The sequence below is a fragment of the Salmo salar genome, chromosome 03, assembly GCF_965601325.2.
Source record: "Salmo salar chromosome 03, fSalSal1, whole genome shotgun sequence".
In the NCBI taxonomy this organism is placed as follows: Eukaryota; Metazoa; Chordata; class Actinopteri; order Salmoniformes; family Salmonidae; genus Salmo; species Salmo salar.
The window spans coordinates 78200367-78222401 of record NC_138293.1 but is presented as its reverse complement, the minus strand read 5'-3'; the positions used below and the strand labels follow the sequence as shown (position 1 = coordinate 78222401).

Sequence of the window (22035 nt, the reverse complement as noted above, 5' to 3'; positions counted from 1 at the left end):
TGTGTGTCGACCACAGGGAGTTTGCCAAAGAGAGAGAGCGAGTGGAGAACAGGAGTGAGTTTCTGAAGCTGAGGAGACAGCAGCAGATAGAGAGAGAGCTCAATGGATACCTGGAGTGGATTTGTAAAGCAGGTACATTATCATCATATAGAACTACACACAAAACATACTTGGAACCCTATGTTACATATTTATGTTATATATGTTATATATTTATGTTATATATGTTATGTTATGTATGTTATATACTGCTCAAAAAAATAAAGGGAACACTTAAACAACACATCCTAGATCTGAATGAAAGAAATAATCTTATTAAATACTTTTTTCTTTACATAGTTGAATGTGCTGACAACAAAATCACACAAAAATAATCAATGGAAATCCAATTTATCAACCCATGGAGGTCTGGATTTGGAGTCACACTCAAAATTAAATTGGAAAACCTCACTACAGGCTGATCCAACTTTGATGTAATGTTCTTAAAACAAGTCAAAATGAGGCTCAGTAGTGTGTGTGGCCTCCATGTGTCTGTATGACCTCCCTACAACGCCTGGGCATGCTCCTGATGAGGTGGCGGATGGTCTCCTGAGGGATCTCCTCCCAGACCTGGACTAAAGCATCCGCCAACTCCTGGACAGTCTGTGGTGCAACGTGGCGTTGGTGGATCGAGCGAGACATGATGTCCCAGATGTGCTCAATTGGATTCAGGTCTGGGGAACGGGCGGGCCAGTCCATAGCGTCAATGCCTTCCACTTGCAGGAACTGCTGACACACTCCAGCCACATGAGGCCTAGCATTGTCTTGCATTAGGAGGAACCCAGGGCCAACCGCACCAGCATATGATCTCACAAGGGGTCTGAGGATCTCATCTCGGTACCTAATGGCAGTCAGGCTACCTCTGGCGAGCACATGGAGGGCTGTGCGGCCCCCCAAAGAAATGCCACCCCACACCATGACTGACCCACCGCCAAACCGGTCATGCTGGAGGATGTTGCAGGCAGCAGAACGTTCTCCACGGCGTCTCCAGACTCTGTCACGTCTGTCACGTGCTCAGTGTGAACCTGCTTTCATCTGTGAAGAGCACAGGGCACCAGTGGCGAATTTGCCAATCTTGGTGTTCTCTGGCAAATGCCAAACGTCCTGCACGGTGTTGAGCTGTAAGCACAACCCCCACCTGTGGACGTCGGGCCCTCATACCACCCTCATGGAGTCTGTTTCTGACCGTTTGAGCAGACACATGCACATTTGTGGCCTGCTGGAGGTCATTTTGCAGGGCTCTGGCAGTGCTCCTCCTGCTCCTCCTTGCACAAAGGTGGAGGTAGCGGTCCTGCTGCTGGGTTGTTGCCCTCCTACGGCCTCCTCCACGTCTCCTGGTGTACTGGCCTGTCTCCTGGTAGCGCCTCCATGCTCTGGACACTACGCTGACAGACACAGCAAACTTTCTTGCCACAGCTCACATTGATGTGCCATCCTGGATGAGCTGCACTACCTGAGCCACTTATGTGGGTTGTAGACTCCGTCTCATGCTACCACTAGAGTGAAAGCACCGCCAGCATTCAAAATTGACCAAAACATCAGCCAGGAAGCATAGGAACTGAGAAGTGGTCTGTGGTCCCCACCTGCAGAACCACTCCTTTATTGGGGGTGTCTTGCTAATTGCCTATAATTTCCACCTGTTGTCTATGCCATTTGCACAACAGCATGTGAAATTTATTGTCAATCAGTGTTGCTTCCTAAGTGGACAGTTTGATTTCACAGAAGTGTGATTGACTTGGAGTTACATTGTGTTGTTTAAGTGTTCCCTTTATTTTTTTGAGCAGTGTATATTTATGATATATATGTTATATATTCTTCTTATATATGTTATATATTTATGTTGTATATTTATATATTTATGTTATGTATGTGATATATTTATGATATATATGTTACATATTTATGTTATATATGTTATATATTTATGTTATATATTTATCTTATATATGTTATATATTTATGTTATGCATGTTATATACAGTGAGGGAAAAAAGTATTTGATCCCCTGCTGATTTTGTACTTTGCCCACTGACAAAGAAATTATCATTCTATAATTTTAATGGTAGGTTTATTTGAACAGTGAGAGACAGAATAACAACATCAAAAATCCAGAAAAACGCATGTCAAAGATGTTAGAAATTGATTTGCATTTTAATGAGGGAAATAAGTATTTGACCCCCTCTCAATCAGAAAGATTTCTGGCTCTCAGGTGTCTTTTATACAGGTAACGAGCTGAGATTAGGAGCACACTCTTAAAGGGAGTGCTCCTAATCTCAGTTTGTTACCTGTATAAAAGACACCTGTCCACAGAAGCAATCAATCATTCAGATTCCAAACTCTCCACCATAGCCAAGACCAAAGAGCTCTCCAAGGATGTCAGGGACAAGATTGTAGACCTACACAAGGCTGGAATGGGCTACAAGACCATCGCCAAGCAGCTTGGTGAGAAGGTGACAACAGTTGGTGGGATTATTCGCAAATGGAAGAAACACAAAAGAACTGTCAATCTCCCTCGGCCTGGGGCTCCATGCAAGATCTCACCTCGTGGAGTTGCAATAATCATGAGAATGGTGAGGAATCAGCCCAGAACTACACGGGATGATCTTGTCAATGATCTCAAGGCAACTGGGACCATAGTCACCAAGAAAACAATTGGTAACACACTACGCCGTGATGGACTGAAATCCTGCAGCGCCCGCAAGGTCCCCCTGCTCAAGAAAGCACATATACATGCCCGTATGAAGTTTGCCAATGAACATCTGAATGATTCAGAGGACAACTGGGTGAAAGTGTTGTGGTCAGATGAGACCAAAATGGAGCTCTTTGGCATCAACTCAACTCGCTGTGTTTGGAGGAGGAGGAATGCTGCCTATGACCCCAAGAACACCATCCCCACCGTCAAACATGGAGGTGGAAACATTATGCTTTGGGGGTGTTTTTCTGCTAAGGGGACAGGACAACTTCACCGCATCAAAGACCGATGGACGGGGCCATGTACCGTCAAATATTGGGTGAGAATCTCCTTCCCTCAGCCAGGGCATTGAAAATGGGTCGTGGATGGGTATTCCAGCATGACAATGACCCAAAACACATGGCCAAGGCAACAAAGGCTTGGCTCAAGAAGAAGCACATTAAGGTCCGGGAGTGGCCTAGCCAGTCTCCAGACCTTAATCCCAAAGACAATCTGTGGAGGGAGCTGAAGGTTCGAGTTGCCAAACGTCAGCCTCGAAACCTTAATGACTTGGAGAAGATCTGCAAAGAGGAGTGGGACAACATCCCTCCTGAGATGTGTGCAAACCTGGTGGCCAACTACAAGAAACGTCTGATCTCTGTGATTGCCAACAAGGGTTTTGCCACCAAGTACTAAGTCATGTTTTGCAGAGGGGTCTTATTTCCCTCATTAAAATGCAAATCAATTTATAACATTTTTGACATGCGTTTTTCTGGATTTTTTTGTTGTTATTCTGTCTCTCACTGTTCAAATAAACCTACCATTAAAGTTATAGACTGATCATTTCTTTGTCAGTGGGCAAACGTACAAAATCAGCAGGGGATCAAATACTTTTTTCCTTCACTGTATTTATGTTATATATGTTATATATTTATCATATATATTTATCTTATATAGCTTATATATGTTATATATGTTATATATGTTACATATTTATGTTATTTATCTTATATATTTATCTTATATATGTTATATATTTATGTTATGTATGTTATATATTTATGTTATATATGTTACATATTTATATAATATAGGTTATATATTTATCTTATATATGTTATATATTTATCTTATATATGATATATATGTTATATATTTATGTTACATATGTTATATATTTTTGTTATATATTTATGTTATATATGTTATATATTTATGCTATATATTTATGTTACATATGTTATATATTTATGTTCTATATTTAAATTACATATGTTCTACATTTATGTTACATATGTTATATATTTATGTTATATATGTTATATATTTATCTTAAATATGTTATATATTTATGTTATATATGTTATATATTTATGTTATATATGTTACATATTGCCATATACATTCCCATGATATTGTTTATTTCACTTTTCCTTCCTATAGAAGAAGTGATCTTAGCAGACGATGAAGACCCTGATGCCTTTGACGGTATTTACCCAAGTGTGTGTGTGTGTGTGTGTGTGTGTGTGTGTGTGTGTGTGTGTGTGTGGGTGTGTGGGTGTGTGTGTGTGTAGTGACATAGATATGATGTTAGAAGGTATATAGAGACAGACAATGAGAAAATATAACATTGTGTAAATGTAGCATCATTGTTAGTGTAAATGTAGCCTCTTTATTAGTATACATGTAGCATCTTTGCTAAATGTATCATCTTTACTTGTGTAAATGTATAATCTTTGCTAGTGTAAATGTAACATTTTTAATAGTGTGAATGTTGCATCTTTCCTAGTGTAAATGTAGCATCTTTGCTAGTGTAAATGTAACACATTTGCTAGTGTAAATGTAGCATTTTTGCTAGTGTAAATGTAGAATATTTACTAGTGTAACCAGAGCATTTTTGCCACGGTAAATGTAGCATCTTTCCTATTGTAAATGTTGTAGCTTTGCTAGTGTACATGTAGAATATTTTCTTGTGTAAATGTAGCATCTTTCCTATTGTAAATGTTGCAGCTTTGCTAGTGTAAATGTAGCATCTTTACTAGTGTAAATGCAGCATCTTTGCTAGTGTAAATGTAGCATCTTTGCTAGTGTAAATGTAGCATCTTTGTTAATGTAAATGTAGCATCTTTACTAGTGTAAATGTAGCATCTTTACTAGTGTAAATGTAGCATCTTTGTTAATGTAAATGTAGCATCTTTACTAGTGTAAATGTAGCATCTTTACTAGTGTAAATGTAGCATATTTGCTTCTGTGCCAGTGTTTGTTTGCGTGTTCTATAGTGAGCAGTTGTGCGTCACTGTGTTCTATTTTTCCCATTCAGGCACCCGCAGGAGACCCACCATCAAAAACCACAAGAACAAAACAGATCTCCTTAACCCAGAGGATGGGAATGGAGACCTGGCAGTGGGTAAGAAACACCACACATATGCACACGCACACACAAGATGTTACATCCTAACCAAATGTTTTTTTTTTCTCTCCACTCTTGTCCCCATCCCCCTCTCCTTTTCCCACTCTTCTCCTCTCCTCTCCTCTCCTCATCCCCTCTACTCTTCCCATTCTTCTCCTCTCTTCCATCCCCCTTTCCTCTTCTCACTCTTCTCCTCTCCTCCATCCCCCTCTCCTCTTCCCACTCTTCTCCTCTCCTCCATCCCCCTCTCCTCTTCCCACTCTTCTCCTCTCCACTATCCCCCTCTCCTCTCCCCATTCTTCTCCTCTCCTCCCAGGTTCTCCCTTTGCGCGGGCCAGTCTGAAGAGTTCAAAGCTGGAGGGCTCTAACTTCCATAAGAGGGAGCGTCGTCTGCGTTTCTTCATCCGACGCATTGTGAAGACCCAGTATTTCTACTGGAGTGTACTGTGTCTGGTGGGACTTAACACCATGTGTGTGGCTGTAGTACACTACGACCAGCCTGAACCACTCTCAGACTTCCTCTGTGAGTAGACATACTGGGAGGGAGGTACGGAGGGAGGGAGGTATGGAGGGTGGGAGGGAGGGAGGGAGGGAGGGAGGGGGAGGTATGGAGGGTGGGAGGGAGGGAGGGAGGGAGGGATAGAGGGTAGGAGGGAGGGATAAAGGATGGATGGAAATTCTAGATACTTTTCTTTATTTCTCTCTCTACCTCTCTGTCACGTTGGCTTAAAGGACATTCTGTCACGTTGGCTTAAAGGACATTCTGTCACGTTGGCTTAAAGGACATTCTGTCACGTTGGCTTAAAGGACATTCTGTCACGTTGGCTTAAAGGACATTCTGTCACGTTGGCTTAAAGGACATTCTGTCACGTTGGCTTAAAGGACATTCTGTCACGTTGGCTTAAAGGACATTCTGTCACGTTGGCTTAAAGGACATTCTGTCACGTTGGCTTAAAGGACATTCTGTCACGTTGGCTTAAAGGACATTCTGTCACGTTGGCTTAAAGGACATTCGGGAGACAGATACAGGAACGCGTAATAGTTTTTTTTATTAAGCCCCAAATTACAGCGTACCGTGTAAAGGCACAGGGACGAAGACCAAACAAATACGTAACAAAAACACAGGATTGAAACCAAAACAAAAGAGTGAGGAGAACCTTGAATAAATAACACACGCGCACAATGATTATCACACGGGACGAGACCTGTAATCATCTGGCAATCCACAAGGGCACAAAAGCCCAAAACAAAAAGCACAGGTACTCACATGCACCAATGGACATAGTAACAATAATCGACAGCCCAATGGAAACCAAAGGGGACACATATACAAGTACTAATCAGTGGGAATAGGGGACAGGTGTGCGTAATGAAAGTTCCGGAGGGATCGTGACAGTCTTTCTGCCTCTCTGATTGCTTCTTACAGTGAATTTTTCAATGCCCCTCTTTATTCCTTTTCTTTTGATATCATCCTCGTGCATTTTCTTGCTTGCTCGCTCATGTCTGATCTTTCCCGCTCTCTCTCCCCCTGTTCCCTCTCTCTTTTCACCTCTTCCAGACTTTGCAGAGTTCGTCTTCTTGAGTATCTTCATGTCTGAGATGGGTATAAAGATTTATGGACTGGGGTCACAGCCTTACTTTCACTCCTCCTTTAACTGCTTTGACTGCATTGTGAGTGGTGGAACTCGTCTACTCTAGGGTACACACAGTGCATATGTGACACGCGCACACACACACACACACACACACACACACACACACACACACACACACACACACACACACACACACACACACACACACACACGCACACACACACGCACACACGCATACACACAGACACACACACACACACAAACACACACACACACACACCCACACATACACACACACACACACACACACACACACACACACACACACACACACACACACACACACACACACACAGTAAACACAGTAAACACATGAATACACTGCACACACACACACACACACACACACACACACACACACACACACACACACACACACACACACACACACACACACACACACATGCACACACGCATACACACAGACACACATGCACACACGCATACACACACACACACACCCACACATACCCCCCCCCACACACACACACACACACACACACACACACACACACACAGTAAACACACACACACACACAGTAAACACATGAATACACTGCACACACACACACATGCACACACGCATACACACACACACACACACACACACACACACACACACACACACACACACACACACACACACACACACACACACACACACACACACACACACACACACACACACACACACCAATACAGTAAACACACACATATAATTTTTGACCGCATGTTTTGGATAACATCACTAATCGTGTGTGTGTGTGTGTGTGTGGCAGGTAATATGTGGCAGCATATTCGAGGTGCTGTGGGGTTTTATCCAGCCTGGGACATCCTTTGGTATCAGTGTGTTACGAGCTCTAAGGTTACTGAGAATCTTCAAAGTCACCAAGTAAGTCTCTACTGACTTTGATTCAACCTCTGTATCGGATATCTTATCAATCTGTTTGTCAGCATGTCTCATTAACAAACAACCATGAAAGGCAATTAGAAATGTATAGGCTTTTCTAAACTCTCTCTCTCTCTCTCTCTCTCTCTCTCTCTCTCTCTCTCTCTCTCTCTCTCTCTCTCCACACAAGCTCCTCTCTCCCACACTCTCTCCCCACCTCTCTCAGTTCAATTCAAGGGGCTTTATTAGCATGGGAAGAAACATATGTTTACATTGCCAAAGCAATTGAAATAAATAATAAAAAGTGAAAAGTAAATATTACACTCACACAAGTTCCAAAATAATAAAGACATTTAAAATGTCATATTATGTCTATATACAGTGTTGTAACGATGTGCAAATAGTTAAAGTACAAAATGGAAAATAAATAAACATCAATATGGGTTGTATTTACAATGTTGTTTGTTCTTCACTGGTTGCCCTTTTCTTGTGGCAACAGGTCACAAATCTTGCTGCTGTGATTTCTCTCCCCCGCCCCTCCCCCTCTCTCTCTCTCTCTCTCTCTCTCTCTCTGTCAGGTACTGGGCGTCTTTGAGGAACCTGGTTGTATCTCTGCTCAACTCCATGAAATCCATTATAAGCCTGCTCTTCCTCCTCTTCCTCTTTATCGTCGTCTTCGCTCTGTTGGGCATGCAACTCTTCGGAGGACAGTCAGTACCTCCTCTTCTTTCCCCTCTTTTCTTGCCACTTTCATCCTTCCTCCCCCTTCCTCCCCTTCCCCTGTCACTCTTTATCTTCAGTGTCTGACTGTTTGGTGTCATTTTTAATCTCTCTCTCTCTCGCTATCTTTCTCTCGCTCTCTCTTTCTCTCTTCCTCCATTTCTCTCTGTTTATCCTTTAGGTTTAATTTTGAATCTGGCACTCCCCCGACCAACTTTGATACTTTCCCTGCAGCAATAATGACTGTGTTCCAGGTGAGTGGATAAAGACGGGAGGGGGGAGTGGAGAGGGGAGAGAAAGGAAAGAGATAATGGAATGAGATAAGAGGGCAGGAGAAGAGTGGGAGGGGTAGCACACTGGAAATGGGGGATAGGAGAGAAAGAAAGAGGATAGATGAGTGTAAAGGTAGGGAAAGGTGAGTGTGTAAGCAGTCCCAAGATAAGCAGTCCTAACGTGTGCAAAGGGTGTATTTATAAGTGTGTGTGTGTGTATAAGAGTGTGTGTGCTTAAGTGTGTGTGTTTAAGAGTGTGTGTGTGTGTATAAGAGTGTGTGTGTGTGTATAAGAGTGTATGTGTACAGTAGTACGAGTGTATGAGTGTCTGTGTGTGTACAGATGTAGGATCTTAATTTTATCACTCTTTTGTTTCTGAGAAATGTCCCGATCTGCAGAAAATGCAAACTTGTAGTGTATTCAAGGTATAAAAAGGCTTCTAAAGTTTGTAATTTCCACTTTAAAATGTCAGACTTGATTTGCCCTAACGAAATATGTATCAACCCCTACAATAAATGTCCAGTAATTAGAATCCACATAATAATTCACATTTCGTGTTGCTGGGGGATTTCTTCCCTGCTATAGCAAACTGCCTCAAATGAAGATCCTACATGTTTATTAAGAGTGTCTTGTCCCCCAGATCCTGACCGGAGAAGACTGGAACATGGTTATGTATGATGGAATAGAGTCTCAGGGAGGAGTCAACAACGGAATGGTCTTCTCAGTCTTCTTCATCGTGCTCACACTTTTCGGCAACTGTATCCTTACACACACACACACACACACACACACACACACACACACACACACACAAACATACACAGACCCCCACACACACACACACACACACACACACACACACACACACACACCACACACACACACACACACACACACACACACACACACACACACACACACACACACACACACACACGGTGTAGTTTCTGTCTTTAACCCTTTGCTCTCAGACACTCTGCTGAATGTGTTCTTGGCCATTGCTGTGGATAATCTGGCCAATGCACAGGAACTCACTAAGGTACAGTACTTTGTACACTGAACTAGCCACGCCTACTGGGGTCAAATAGAATGACCCTTCAGTTCAGGAAATGACCTCTCACCCTGTCAGCTCTAGCTCCCCATCAAAAATGATCTGTATATTGACAGATATTGGACTGAATGCTCTAACGATGGGAATAAATGTCTGCAAAGGCGAAAGGCAGGCTGGTAAGGCGGGAACAGGCGGGAACATTCTAGCCAATGAGAGGGCAGATACGCATGTGAACAACAGGCATGCCACGTGCGTCCACTTATATCAGTAATAACCTAAACATTCTGAAACTTTTATTCGATCAAATAAGCCTCACTTTGCAAATTAGCAATTACATTTTCTATTGACCAAATTCAAAATTCTCTCATTGTCGCCATACAAAGAAATCCCCACTTGGTCTGCTTCACGCTTTATTCTCGCGTGGCCTGATTTTGGGGCCGGAGTCAGCCTTCTCGCTTCACCTCTTCTTCTGTGTCTCCATGTATCTGTATCTGTCAACGTCCCTCTTTCTCCTATCTATAACTATATCTATAAAGGTCATTGCTCTCTTCTCTCACTCTGTCTACCATCTGTATCAACCTCCTCTATCTCTGCTTTTTATCCCCCCCTCTCTCTCTCCCTCCTATGTATTTCCCGTCTCCCCTCCTCCCCCCCTCTCTCTCTCACTCGCTTTTTTTGGTAGGACGAGCAGGAAGAGGAAGCCGCTTCCAAGAAAAATGCTTTGCAAAAAGCCAAGGAGGTGGCCGAAGTCAGCCCTCAGTCTGCAGCCAACCTGTCCATAGTGGCGTAAGTATCTCTCTTTCTTTCTCTGTTTCCATATCTCTCTCTGTTGTTTCTCTCATCCTTGCCCCCTTATCTCTCTTAGTGTATTCACTTTTCAGCTGCACATACAGACACCTGCTTACTTGCTTGCTCACACACACACACACACACACACACACACACACACACACACACACACACACCACACACACACACACACACACACACACACCCCGCAGCCCCGCCCCCCGCGCCCCCCCCCCCCCCCCCCCCCCCCCCCCCCCCCCCCCCCCCCCCCCCCCCCCCCCCCCGCTTTGATCTCCTCCTCCAGTAGGAGGCAGTGAGTCTTAGATCCTTTCTCTGCAGCTCAGTTCTCTCAAAGGTGAAGTTCACAGTGTGTCCACGGTCCACAGCCCTTATAATGTCCCAGCAGGGGAGCCTGAGGACGTAGGGACACGTCCAATATCACACATAGAGTTGACCTCCACTACTAATATAGTAAGGTTACAACTGTTGTTTCTACTCTGAAACATGAACACGTATGCAAGCAAATACTTATATACATACACACACGCACGCACACGCATGCACACACACACACACACACACACACACACACACACACACACACACACACACACACACACACACACACACACACACACACACACACACACACACACACACACACACAGTCAATCTCTGATGTAGCCCACTTTTGATGTGTACTTTTGTGTGGTGTGTTGACTATTGTTGTGTCTTGGACATGTTTCCTAGTCTGCAAGACAGCTAAAGGTGCACTGATAGGGCAATACTAGGAATGGTTTCCACTAATGAGGTGACTGTGATGTCATTCCTAGCACTGCCCCACCGTGCCAGTATAAATCCAAATCATTCATCCACATATGTGGATGATATAATAGCTTTGCAAGCAGGGATTTTCCAAGCTGGAATCTCCAAACTTGCTAAAGCAGGTTAGGAGATACTCTGAGTCCCTGTCTGGGACTCTGGGAAGAAGATTTCTCTCTGGATCTAAATGGGTTACACTTTACCTGACACCTCCTTCACAAGGCCAACATAACACTATTATAATGATGACATAACACTATTATAATGATGACATAACACTATTATAATGATGACATAACACTATTATAATGATGACTTAACACTATTATAATGATAACATAACACTATTATAATGATGACATAACACTATTATAATGATGACTTAACACTATTATAATGATGACATAACACTATTATAATGATGACATAACACATGTTGTAAACATGTCATGACAACAAGAAGACTTGGGTAATGGTTTGTGACTTGAGATATCCGCTGTAAGAGAACATGTGGCTATTATTGTCTCTCTGCCTAGTTGTAGAGAGATAGAAACTGCCTTCGTTTGAAGGGCAGTCTGTGTATGGTAGAATGAATGGAGAGATGTGTAGATACTCTGAAGACAGTGCAATAGAATTTGTGCAACAGAGACAAAATGTGAGCTAGAGAGATATGGACGCCTGTGTAGTGGAAGGGGGATGTGGATCCTGAGATAGAGAAATAGTATGAGAAAAGTCTAGAGGGATAAATCAAGTTTGTGCAAGAGAAAGAAAGGTGAAAAATGGAGAGAGAGAAAGGAGAGGAAGATAAAAAAGAGAAAGAAAAAGAGAACAGAATAGAAATGGAGAGATAGATGAATAGAGACATAGCAAGATGGTTGTCTGAGCAGTGTGAGTTGAAATGGTGTGTGTGTATGTGTTAGTGTAAAGTCGTGTGTGTGTGTGTGTGTGTGTGTGTGTGTGTGTTGGTGAGGGTTGAGGAGTGTGTTGCCTCATTCACACTATAGGGCCGACCTTAAATGTACTGTGCTGGCTCAGACATGGTTCTTTCCAGCATGGTTCCAGCCACTCTGATGGATGCGTAGCCAGGCCAGCCCAGTACAGTACAGCCCAGTACAGCTCTGCTTGGCTAGGTTCTGGTTGGTCATATAGTGTGAATTAGGCACGCGTGTGTTCTCTGTGTCATGTCACTCACCGACTGTTTCCCTCCTCAGCGAGAAAGTAAACAGCACAGGTCACAACGCTTCCGACCCCTTTCTGGACTGGTATTTACTCATTTATACTCCTTCTGTTTCTTTTCGCCCGCTTTTCCTTTCCTCTCCTCCTTTAGACCATCCTGTTCTAATTATCCCCCCCTAATTATGATTTTTTTACTCCTTTGCTTTTTTGTTGGTTTTTGAGTTGGCTTATTTTGAGTATATTTTCTGTTGGCTGCTCCCCGCAGTATGGCTGTGGCTTTACTGTGGTTGACTGTGGTCCCTGGGAAAAGGAGTTAGTGGGGCCGGGGCGCCATTTTGGTTCTTTCGTTGGCAACATCTCAAATGGCACGCTATTCCCCATATAGTGCACTACTGTTGACCTGAGCCTTTCATAAGGGTCGTGCAAAATATGGAGAATAGAGTGTCATCTGAGTTTTGCCCTTTTTTCTCAGAACTTCCATTTTGGGTCTTTTTGTTGATGATTCCATTTTGGTTCTTTCGTTGGGTCCTTTTGGTTTGGGTTTCCTGGTCGACTGTGTAATATTCTAACCTTGCCTCAATATCATTCTCCATCTTGTGCCTCTCTCTGTGTGGTTTCCCAAAGTGGGGCTGGTCTGCCCACTGCTTTGGGAAACTGTGGTCGACCATACTCCTTCAGTAGCTCTGTGTTTCTGCCCTGTAGGTCCAGCAAGGTGACCCTTTACACGTGTGTGTGTGTGAGCTCTATAGTGTGTGTTTGTGTATTTGCTTGTGTTTATATTTCTGTATACCTGTGTATGTAGGTTTCTGTATGTCTGTGTGTTTGTATATTTGTAAATTGACTCAGATACCACTGCTTAACCTGGTATTTGACACTCTCTTAACCTCCCCACCCATCCTCTCTTTTCTCTCCCTCTCTGCCTCCCCTCCTCCTCTGCTCTCCATCATGCTTTCTGTCTCTATTTCTTAACCTCTCTTTTCTCCTCGCTCTTCTCCCCTTTCATCCAAATCTCTGTCCATCTGTCTCACCTTTCCTCCATCTCGCCTCCCTCCTCTTTCTCTCGCCTGCTCTCTTCTCTCTTCTCTCATCTCTTCTATCCTCTACCTCTCTCTCGGTCCCCCTCTCTCTGTCCCTCCTCTCATCCTTTCCCCTCTCTCCGTCCCTGTAGTAAGGAGCAGCAGAAGAACAATAAGGGTGGTAATAAGTCTGTGTGGGAACAGAGGACCAAGGAGCTGAGGAAACAGACTCTAATGACCAGCAGAGAGGCCCTCTACAACGAACTGGACCCAGAGGACCGCTGGAAGGCAAGGAGAGAGGGAGGGAGGGGGGAAGGATGGAAGGAAGGGAAGGAGAGTGGAGGGACGGAAAGGAGATACCTAGTCAGTTGCACAATTGAATGCATTCAATCAAAATGTGTCTACTGCATTTAAGCTGAATCAAGAGAGGTGCGGGGGGCTGCCTTAATCGTCATCCACGTCATTGGCGCCAGGGGAGCAGTTGTTGTGGGGGTTAACTGCCTTGCTCAAGGGCAGAACAGCAGATGTTTCCACCTTGCCGGCTCAGGGATTCAAACAAGCAACCTTTCGGTTACTGTCCCAAGCTCTAACCTCTAGGCTACCTGCCACCCCAGAGAGGGGGGTAAGGAGGGAGGTGGGTAAGGAGGAAGGGAGACAGTGAGAGACAACAAATCAAATGGAGAAGGGTGGAGTGAGCGGTGGAACACAGAAAGGGGAGAAATTATGAAAGTTGGTAACACTTTTTATTGGTCTGGGTAAAGCTGATACTTACCTGCTTGATACTTTCAGGTAATTACCTCAATTAGTTAATCATAATTGATAACTACCGGGTAATTACCTGGTGCCAAATGTGACATATTGGTTGGTGCCTTTGTCAATTTACCAATAATTTAATCATGTTTTAGAAAAATAAAGCGTTATAGGAGGTTATATGACCTCTGGGATTCTAATGATATTATGCCTCTCCTTGATTCCGCCTGGCCTTCTTCGTCCGTCCCCTGCTTACAACTCTCCCAACCCAACCTTTCCCTCCCTCCCCCCCTCCCCTTTCTTCCAGGTGAACTACTCCCGCCACATCCGTCCTGACATGAAGACCCATACAGACCGCCCTCTAGTGGTGGACCCCCAGGAGAACCGCAACAACAACACCAACAAGACCACCAAAGAGCCTGACCCCCGCCTCAGCCAGCAGCACGCCGACAAGCTGCTCCGCAAGCAGACACACGTCCACGAGAGAGGAGGTGGGGGAGGAGGAGGTGGGGGCTCAGGGTCTGGTTCAGGCCCTGGAAGGCCCTACGAGCGGGCAGACTCTACGGAGAGCCGCAGGAGCCGTAAGGAGAGCAAGGAGCACCAGGAGCTCCAACACCACCACTCCTCCCATACCCGCCTAGATGCAACGATGCTGGGACAGAGTGGAGAGGAGAGGCCCCAGAGAAGGCACCACCACCCACGGGTCCAGGCGGGCTCATCGGAGCACAGAAAACCCCGCCAGCACCGCATGCCCCCAGAGGACGTAGAGGGGGGAGGTGGAGGTGGTGGAGGAGGGGGAGGTGGGGAAAGGCGGCACAAGAGCAGGGGGACAGAAGGAGAAGGCGAGGGGGAGCAAGAGGGGGGTGATGGAGGTGAGAGGAGGCAGAGACGGCATCGCCATGGCACTCAGTCGGGGTGTGATGGTGAGGGGAGGAGGACGCGGCCACACCGCAGGAAGTGAGGGAGACCCTGACACACACAGACACACACACACATATATACGCACTCACACTTTCCTCTGTCAACCAGTGTCCTTATACAGTAGTTCTCAGAACCTTTTTGACATTTCCCAACTCCTTCTCTTCTATTTCTCATTTCTCGCTCTCTTCCTTTCTTTCCTTCTCTTTCCCTCTATAGGGATGGTCCCAACCTGTCCACCACACGGCCCATCCAGAAGAGCCTCTGTAGACAGGACAGCCAGTACAGCGAGGACATGGACAATGTCATGAACAGTAAACTGGCCACCAGCCAGCCCCAGCTACCCCCAGGCTCTACCCAGCAGCCCTGCCCAGCCTCGGGCCTCCCCAGCCCAGCCAACCACATTACTCCAGGCCCAGGCTTCGGCCCTGCAGGCCTCAACACTCACCTGACCAACAGCAGCTCCCACCTGGGCCCAGATGGAAGCCTGGTTCCTGCATACGGAAGTAGCACCCGGATACCGGACCACACAGCAGTTGACATACCACCCATGTTTCCTTCCCACAACGCCATATTGCAGGGTGAGAGAGAGGGAAGAAAGAGGAGGGGAGGGGGATGGAGGGAGACTGTGTATGACCAAGGTTAATCAGGTCACATCTTCAGTCAAAACATTGAGAAACAGCCACACATGCCATGCTATTTCTGAATTATTGTTTCTTCCCTTCACTCTTACCTGTCCTTTCCTTTCCTTTCTTATCCACCTCCTCCCCCTCCCTCCCCCTCTGTCTCTCTCTCTCTCTCCTCCCTCTCTTTCTTGCATCCCACCAGTCAATAAGAATGCTAACACGGAGCCTCTGCCTAAGAAGGAGGATAAGGATGATGATGATGATGAGAAGGGTGATGAAGATGGACCCAAACCAATGCCTCCCTATAGCTCCATGTTCATCCTCTCTACCACCAACCCGTATGTGGGCACACACACACAATCACAATCACAATCACACGTATATTCATTATTAATTATATTAATGATGCATTTTTTGTTGTTGTTGCAATGTGTGTGTGTCTGTGTGTGTGTGCTTGTGTGTGTACGTGCATGCTTGTGTGTGTCTGTGTGTGTGTGTGTGTGTGTACGTGCATGCTTGTGTGTGTCTATGTGTGTGATCAGGTTCCGGAAACTATGCCACTACATTGTGACTCTGAAATTCTTTGAGTTTGGTATCCTGTCTACCATCGCTATGAGCAGTATCGCCCTGGCAGCAGAAGATCCCGTCTGGCCAGAATCACCTCGCAACAATGTGAGACACTCAATGCTAGCTCTGTGTCCGTATTAGCTTATATTTACTCTCCATGCTAACTTAGCTATTAGCTAACTTTTACTTTACCCTCTGTGCTAACTTAGCTAGTTTAGCTAGCTTCTACTTTACCCTCCATGCTAACTTAGCTATTATAGCTAACTTCTACTTTACCCTCAATGCTAACTTAGCTATTAGCTAACTTTTACTTTACCCTCCATGCTAACTGAACTATTAGCGAGCTTCTACTTTACGTCTGCTAACACTGTGTCCTCTCTCTCTCTCTTTATGCAGGTTCTGCGCTACTTTGACTATGTGTTTACGGGAGTGTTCACCTTTGAGATGTTGATTAAGGTAATTCTGAATCTATTTCACTCTAGCTATACTTGTCATTTTTTGACGTGAGACAATCAATAACAAAACATATCCACTCTCTCTGTCTCCCTCACTCTAACACCCCCCCTCACTCTCTCTCTCACTTTCTCTCTCTCTCTCTTCCTCATTCTCTCTCCCCACCTCTCTCTCAGATGGTGGATCTGGGCCTGGTGTTGCACCAGGGCTCCTATTTCCGTGACCTGTGGAACATCCTGGACTTTATAGTGGTTAGTGGTGCTCTGGTGGCCTTCGCCTTCACGTAAGTTACCCTCCTGCCCCGTCATCTCCTCTTCCCCAACTCTCTCTCTCTCTTGTCCTGCCTGCTGCCCCATCTCCTCCTCTCCCTCATCTCCCCCTCTCTCTCCTCTCCTCTCTGCCCCCTCTCTCTGCTGTCCTTGCAAGGGGTCACAACGCCACTGCGCAGACAGCCTCACAGGCACCCTGGAGCAAAGCCCCACTCTCTCTCTCTCTCCTCTGTCGCTCTCTCTTCTGACGCTCTCTCTTCTGTCACTCTCTCTTCTGTCACTATCTCGTCTCTTTATGGCCCATGCTCTTGTTCTGTCTCATGTTCACACTCCCACGCTCTCTCTCTCTCCTGTCTCACTCTGTCTCAGTCTGTCTCAGTCTTAGCTCCTCTGTCTTGCTCTGTCTCACTCGATCAACAACCTTCCCACAACGTTCCCATAACATCCAACTCCCCAGGCTACTGGCACTACCGTTTCCCCAATGCCCCTTTCAATCATCGTTTGCCAGAGGCAACCCCTTTCCTCTCCTGTCCTTTATCCCGCTCCCCATCTCACCTGCCTCCCTCGCTCTTCTACTTCTCCCCCCTGCGGTCCAACACTATCCCCCTCCCCCTTTCTCTCCCAACATCCACTACGCCCCCCTCTCTCGCTCCTCTCCTCCCCCTTATCTCCCGTGGGTGTGAGGACCACCCCAGGCACCTGTAACCCTTTAGTGTCCCAGGCAGTTCTGGAGCTGAGGGGCCTGAGCCGCACCCCTCCTCCACCCCTCCTACGGAGCAGGTATTTCAGCTTCCTTCTTCTGCCTGAGCTTGGGCTGGGAGTGGGACAGGTGCTATGGCTGGTGATGGAGCTGGTACTATCGCTGGGGCTGGAGCTTGGTGTGGGATGAAGAAGGCTGCCTTAATGGAATAAAGGTTTAGGATGGGGGAAGTGCTAGGTCTAAAGCTAAATGGAACGGGAGCTGGGGGTGTGGGGAAAGACAAGTGTTGAGGTTGTAGCCGGGATCAGGATGGGGTAAAAAAAGAAGAGGATTAACGTTGAGACAAGGGGGTTAGGGCTGGAGTGGGGTTGGGGGTAGGTGGGGTTGAGTGAAGAGAGGTGTAGTTCTTGGAATAGTACATTGATACATTGACCCTCTTGAAAAGAGATGCTGAGTCTTAATGTGACTACCTGGAGCGACACAGGATAGATCAACAGACTAAAGGGAATGGTTGGGTTGGGTGTGATGCTAAAATGTGGGTAGGCTTAAAGGGTTGTTTTTGGACTGTGCTAGAACTGTTAGCTTTTTCATGATCCAGACCTCCTATCGTATACCGCGGCGCCTGAAATGGTGTCCAAGATTTCTCTGGGCTGGTTGATTTAGACCTAGGATATGATTTTACAATGATTTTGTACATATAGTTGCATGATATAAAGTCATTGGTTAAGGCTTGTGAGTTGATTATTGTACATGCTACCTGAACACATAGTGCATGAGTTATTCTGATAGTATTGATGTGAGTCTTTCCACGCTAACCCAGTCCCCTTATACAGGTGGATCATTGAACAATGGAAAAACATGGCGACCAGGGCATTTTGATTCTCTCAATTCAGGAATTGAATTTGAAATGTTGAACCCCTTCAAAGAAAATACTGGGATATTTTCAAAACCGTTCATTCAATTTCAACTGATCATCTGAATTGACTGAATCAAAATGGAATCGAAAGCCCAACCCTAAAGGGAGGCACGGGTATGAGGATGATGTGCACATAAGCATACATACATACTTGAGGTCCATATACATGCATCTAAAAATGGGAATGGCAATAACTAACAGTCATTTCTGTAATGCATATGAAGAACCTATCATAGCTCTGAGTATATGATCATTCATTAGCTGATAGGGGTGTTGCGTGTTTCGCAAACAGAAATCACTCCACTTTGTATCTTCCCAAGCATGTCTTATATTTCCTCTGGGAAGGTCCCTTTCTTCCACCCTTACTCCCTGGGCCCTAACACTAGCTCCCTTTGCTTAACCCTTTGCTTCCCCTCCATAGAGAGGGGCTATTACCATTACAGTGGGCATGCAAGTTTTCTTCTCCTTTAAGGGAGAAAGATTGAAAAAGATACCTGGATGTTCCTGCAGAATACTCCCTCCTCCCCTCCCTCCCTCCCTCCCTCCCTCCCTCCCTCCCTCCCTCCCTCCCTCCCTCCCTCCCTCCCTCCCTCCCTCCCTCCCTCCCTCCCTCCCTCCCTCCCTCCCTCCCTCCCTCCCTCCTTTACTCTGCTCCTGTGGAGAGAAACAAACTGTTCACCAATCCCTTCTACATTCCTCCTTCTCCTCCTCACTCCATTTTCATGATCTCCGATGATTTGTAGGAATATTGGGAAGCTCAAGGTAGAAGTTGCATCAAACCACAGATCTAAGACCAGATTGTCCTCCCACAAATCCTAACCTTGCCCGTTAGGCTGGTAAAAATGAATATGATCCTAGATCAGTGTCTAGGGACAACTTCATGCTACTCTTCCTCTGAGTGGCCGGTGCTCCAGGGTGGCAGTGGCACCCCCTGTCTGTGGGACTGACCCCCTGATCATGCCATGTTATGTGTGTATGTGTGTGTCACTGTCAAGTGTGTGTGTGTGTGTGTGTGTGTGTGTGTGTGTGTGTGTGTGTGTGTGTGTGTGTGTGTGTGTGTGTGTGTGTGTGTGTGTGTGTGTGTGTGTGTTGAGTATTTCATGTATATATGTGTCTTTCTGTATGTATGTGTGTGTTGCATATATATACGTGTATCTTTTGGTATGTGTGTGTTGCATACTCTATATATGTGTGTCTATCTGAGTGTCTATGAATGTTCATGTGTTTCACTTTCTGTGTTAGGCCTGCGTTTTTAGTCTCAGGGTATAATGGAATGTTTGACAAAGGTCCAGACAGACAGACAGACAGACAGACAGACAGACAGACAGACAGACAGACAGACAGACAGACAGACAGACAGACAGACAGACAGACAGACAGACAGACAGACAGACAGACAGACAGACAGACAGACAGACAGACAGACAGACAGACATGTAGCAAGACAGACAGCAAGACAGACAGACTCTGATAGATCAGAGAGACAGCAAGACAGACAGACTCTGATAGATCAGTCAGAGAGACAGCAAGACAGACAGACTCTGATAGATCAGTCAGAGAGACAGCAAGACAGACAGAGAGAGAGAGAGACTGAAAGATCAGTCAGACAGACAGAGATTGTGATAGATTAGTCAGACAGATAGACAGAGACTGATAGATCAGTCAGACAGACAGACAGAGACGCTGATAGATCAGTCAGATAACAGTGAAACTCACAGGGCCAAAGCAGACTCTAACATATAAAGATAGTGCCCTTATTGAATTGGTCAAAATCAAGCAGCATTGCAGATAGAACGAGTGCTCCCATTGGAGATCTATATCACCACTTTGATCTAATTACTCCGGCATCCAGTGTCTGGCCTGATGATCGGTAGTATCTGGGCTCGTGCCATCATCCTGCATGCCTCTCAAATAAATAGAGGCATACAGGCTGTGCCTGAACATAATGCCCTTCCCAAGGCAGCACACTGATAGGCCGAAACTGGTACACACCTACACTAGTGGACCAATCAGATGACTGGAAGGGAAGTGGTTTGATATTGGTTACTATGGTTACTAACATGGATGTTCCCCTCAGTTGACCCTATGGAATTGTTAAAGCATCATTGATGTTGAGCACCGATGGTAGCACTAGTTTGGTGCTGTGTCCCAGTTATAGAGTTCTCTGTCTGTCTGTCTGTATGTGTGTGGTGTGTGTGTGTGTGTGTGTGTGTGTGTGTGTGTGTGTGTGTGTGTGTGTGTGTGTGTGTGTGTGTGTGTGTGTGTGTGTGTGTGGGGGGAGACAAACAGACAGGTAGCTAGGAGTGTTGGGGAGGTTGAAGATATGACAGACAAACAGACAGGTAGCTAGGAGGTTGTATGTTGGGGAGGTTGAAGATATGTGTGTATGTGAGAGGGGAGGGATCTAACAAAACGCAGGCCTTGCACTCTTTTTTTCTGTTTCTCTGTCTCTCATATGGATGTTTTTCCTCCTTCAAACCCGTCCTTTCCCCTTTGTACCATTTTCTCTCCTTCTCTGTCTTTTTCTTTTCCTATCTCTCTCTCTCTCCTCTGTCTCGCTGTCTCTGACCCTCTCTGATCTCTCCGTTCCGGACCAACAGGAGCAGTAGCGGGTAAAGTTGTGTTCTTTCTCTCTTTCTCTTTTGCTGCACTCTGACTGCTTGTCCTTCCGATCACACGGCTTTCCTCTCTTTCTTTTTTAAATCTGTCTGTCCTCATTGTCGCCCACGTCTATATCTCTCTCTCTCTGTCGCCCAAGTGTCTTTATCTCTCTCTCTTTCTCGCTCTCTCTGTCGTTCACCCTGCTCTCTCTGTGGAACAGCTCTAACTAACATACGACTCAAGTGAATTCAACATGAATCAAATGTGAATCGTTCATGTGTGAGTCTGAACTAAATCTAAAGCAAATCATAAGTGACTCAGAACAGACAATGAGAATAAAAAGAGTAGGGGACACAGAGTAATAGGTGAACCAAGTGAATCAAGTGAAGAGAAGGGGGAAGTGTGATAGTGTAGATACAGGTTCTGGGGGCTGGTCATGCTGGAGCTAGAGAGCAGAGGGAGACAGTGGAGGTTCTGGGGGCTGGTCATGCTGGAGCTAGAGAGCAGAGGGAGACAGTGGAGGTTCTGGGGGCTGGTCATGCTGGAGCTAGAGAGCAGAGGGAGACAGTGGAGCTTCTGGGGGCTGGTCATGCTGGAGCTAGAGAGCAGAGGGAGACAGTGGAGGTTCTGGGGGCTGGTCATGCTGGAGCTAGAGAGCAGAGGGAGACAGTGGAGGTTCTGGGGGCTGGTCATGCTGGAGCTAGAGAGCAGAGGGAGACAGTGGA

At 45.7% G+C, this 22035-nt stretch overlaps 1 protein-coding gene across 18 annotated transcripts in view; it reads left to right on the top strand.

Moving 5' to 3' along the window:
* Positions 1-22035, top strand: part of LOC106606768 (voltage-dependent P/Q-type calcium channel subunit alpha-1A) — a 138066-nt gene that overhangs the window by 46881 nt on the left and 69150 nt on the right. For 11 of the 18 annotated variants that reach the window (XM_082972773.1, XM_082972759.1, XM_082972727.1 and 8 more), the window contains exons 8-26: positions 17-132; positions 4154-4198; positions 5031-5117; positions 5437-5643; positions 6679-6791; positions 7555-7667; positions 8243-8374; positions 8566-8638; positions 9297-9414; positions 9628-9695; positions 10390-10493; positions 12530-12580; positions 13663-13798; positions 14568-15217; positions 15398-15759; positions 16007-16142; positions 16347-16476; positions 16768-16827; positions 17001-17107. In XM_082972773.1, coding sequence (XP_082828899.1) covers positions 17-132; positions 4154-4198; positions 5031-5117; positions 5437-5643; positions 6679-6791; positions 7555-7667; positions 8243-8374; positions 8566-8638; positions 9297-9414; positions 9628-9695; positions 10390-10493; positions 12530-12580; positions 13663-13798; positions 14568-15217; positions 15398-15759; positions 16007-16142; positions 16347-16476; positions 16768-16827; positions 17001-17107 — 2808 coding nt within the window. The remainder of the gene's footprint in view (positions 1-16; positions 133-4153; positions 4199-5030; positions 5118-5436; positions 5644-6678; positions 6792-7554; positions 7668-8242; positions 8375-8565; positions 8639-9296; positions 9415-9627; positions 9696-10389; positions 10494-12529; positions 12581-13662; positions 13799-14567; positions 15218-15397; positions 15760-16006; positions 16143-16346; positions 16477-16767; positions 16828-17000; positions 17108-22035) is intronic. The other 7 variants (XM_082972781.1, XM_082972780.1, XM_082972779.1 and 4 more) reach the window with 3 other exon arrangements.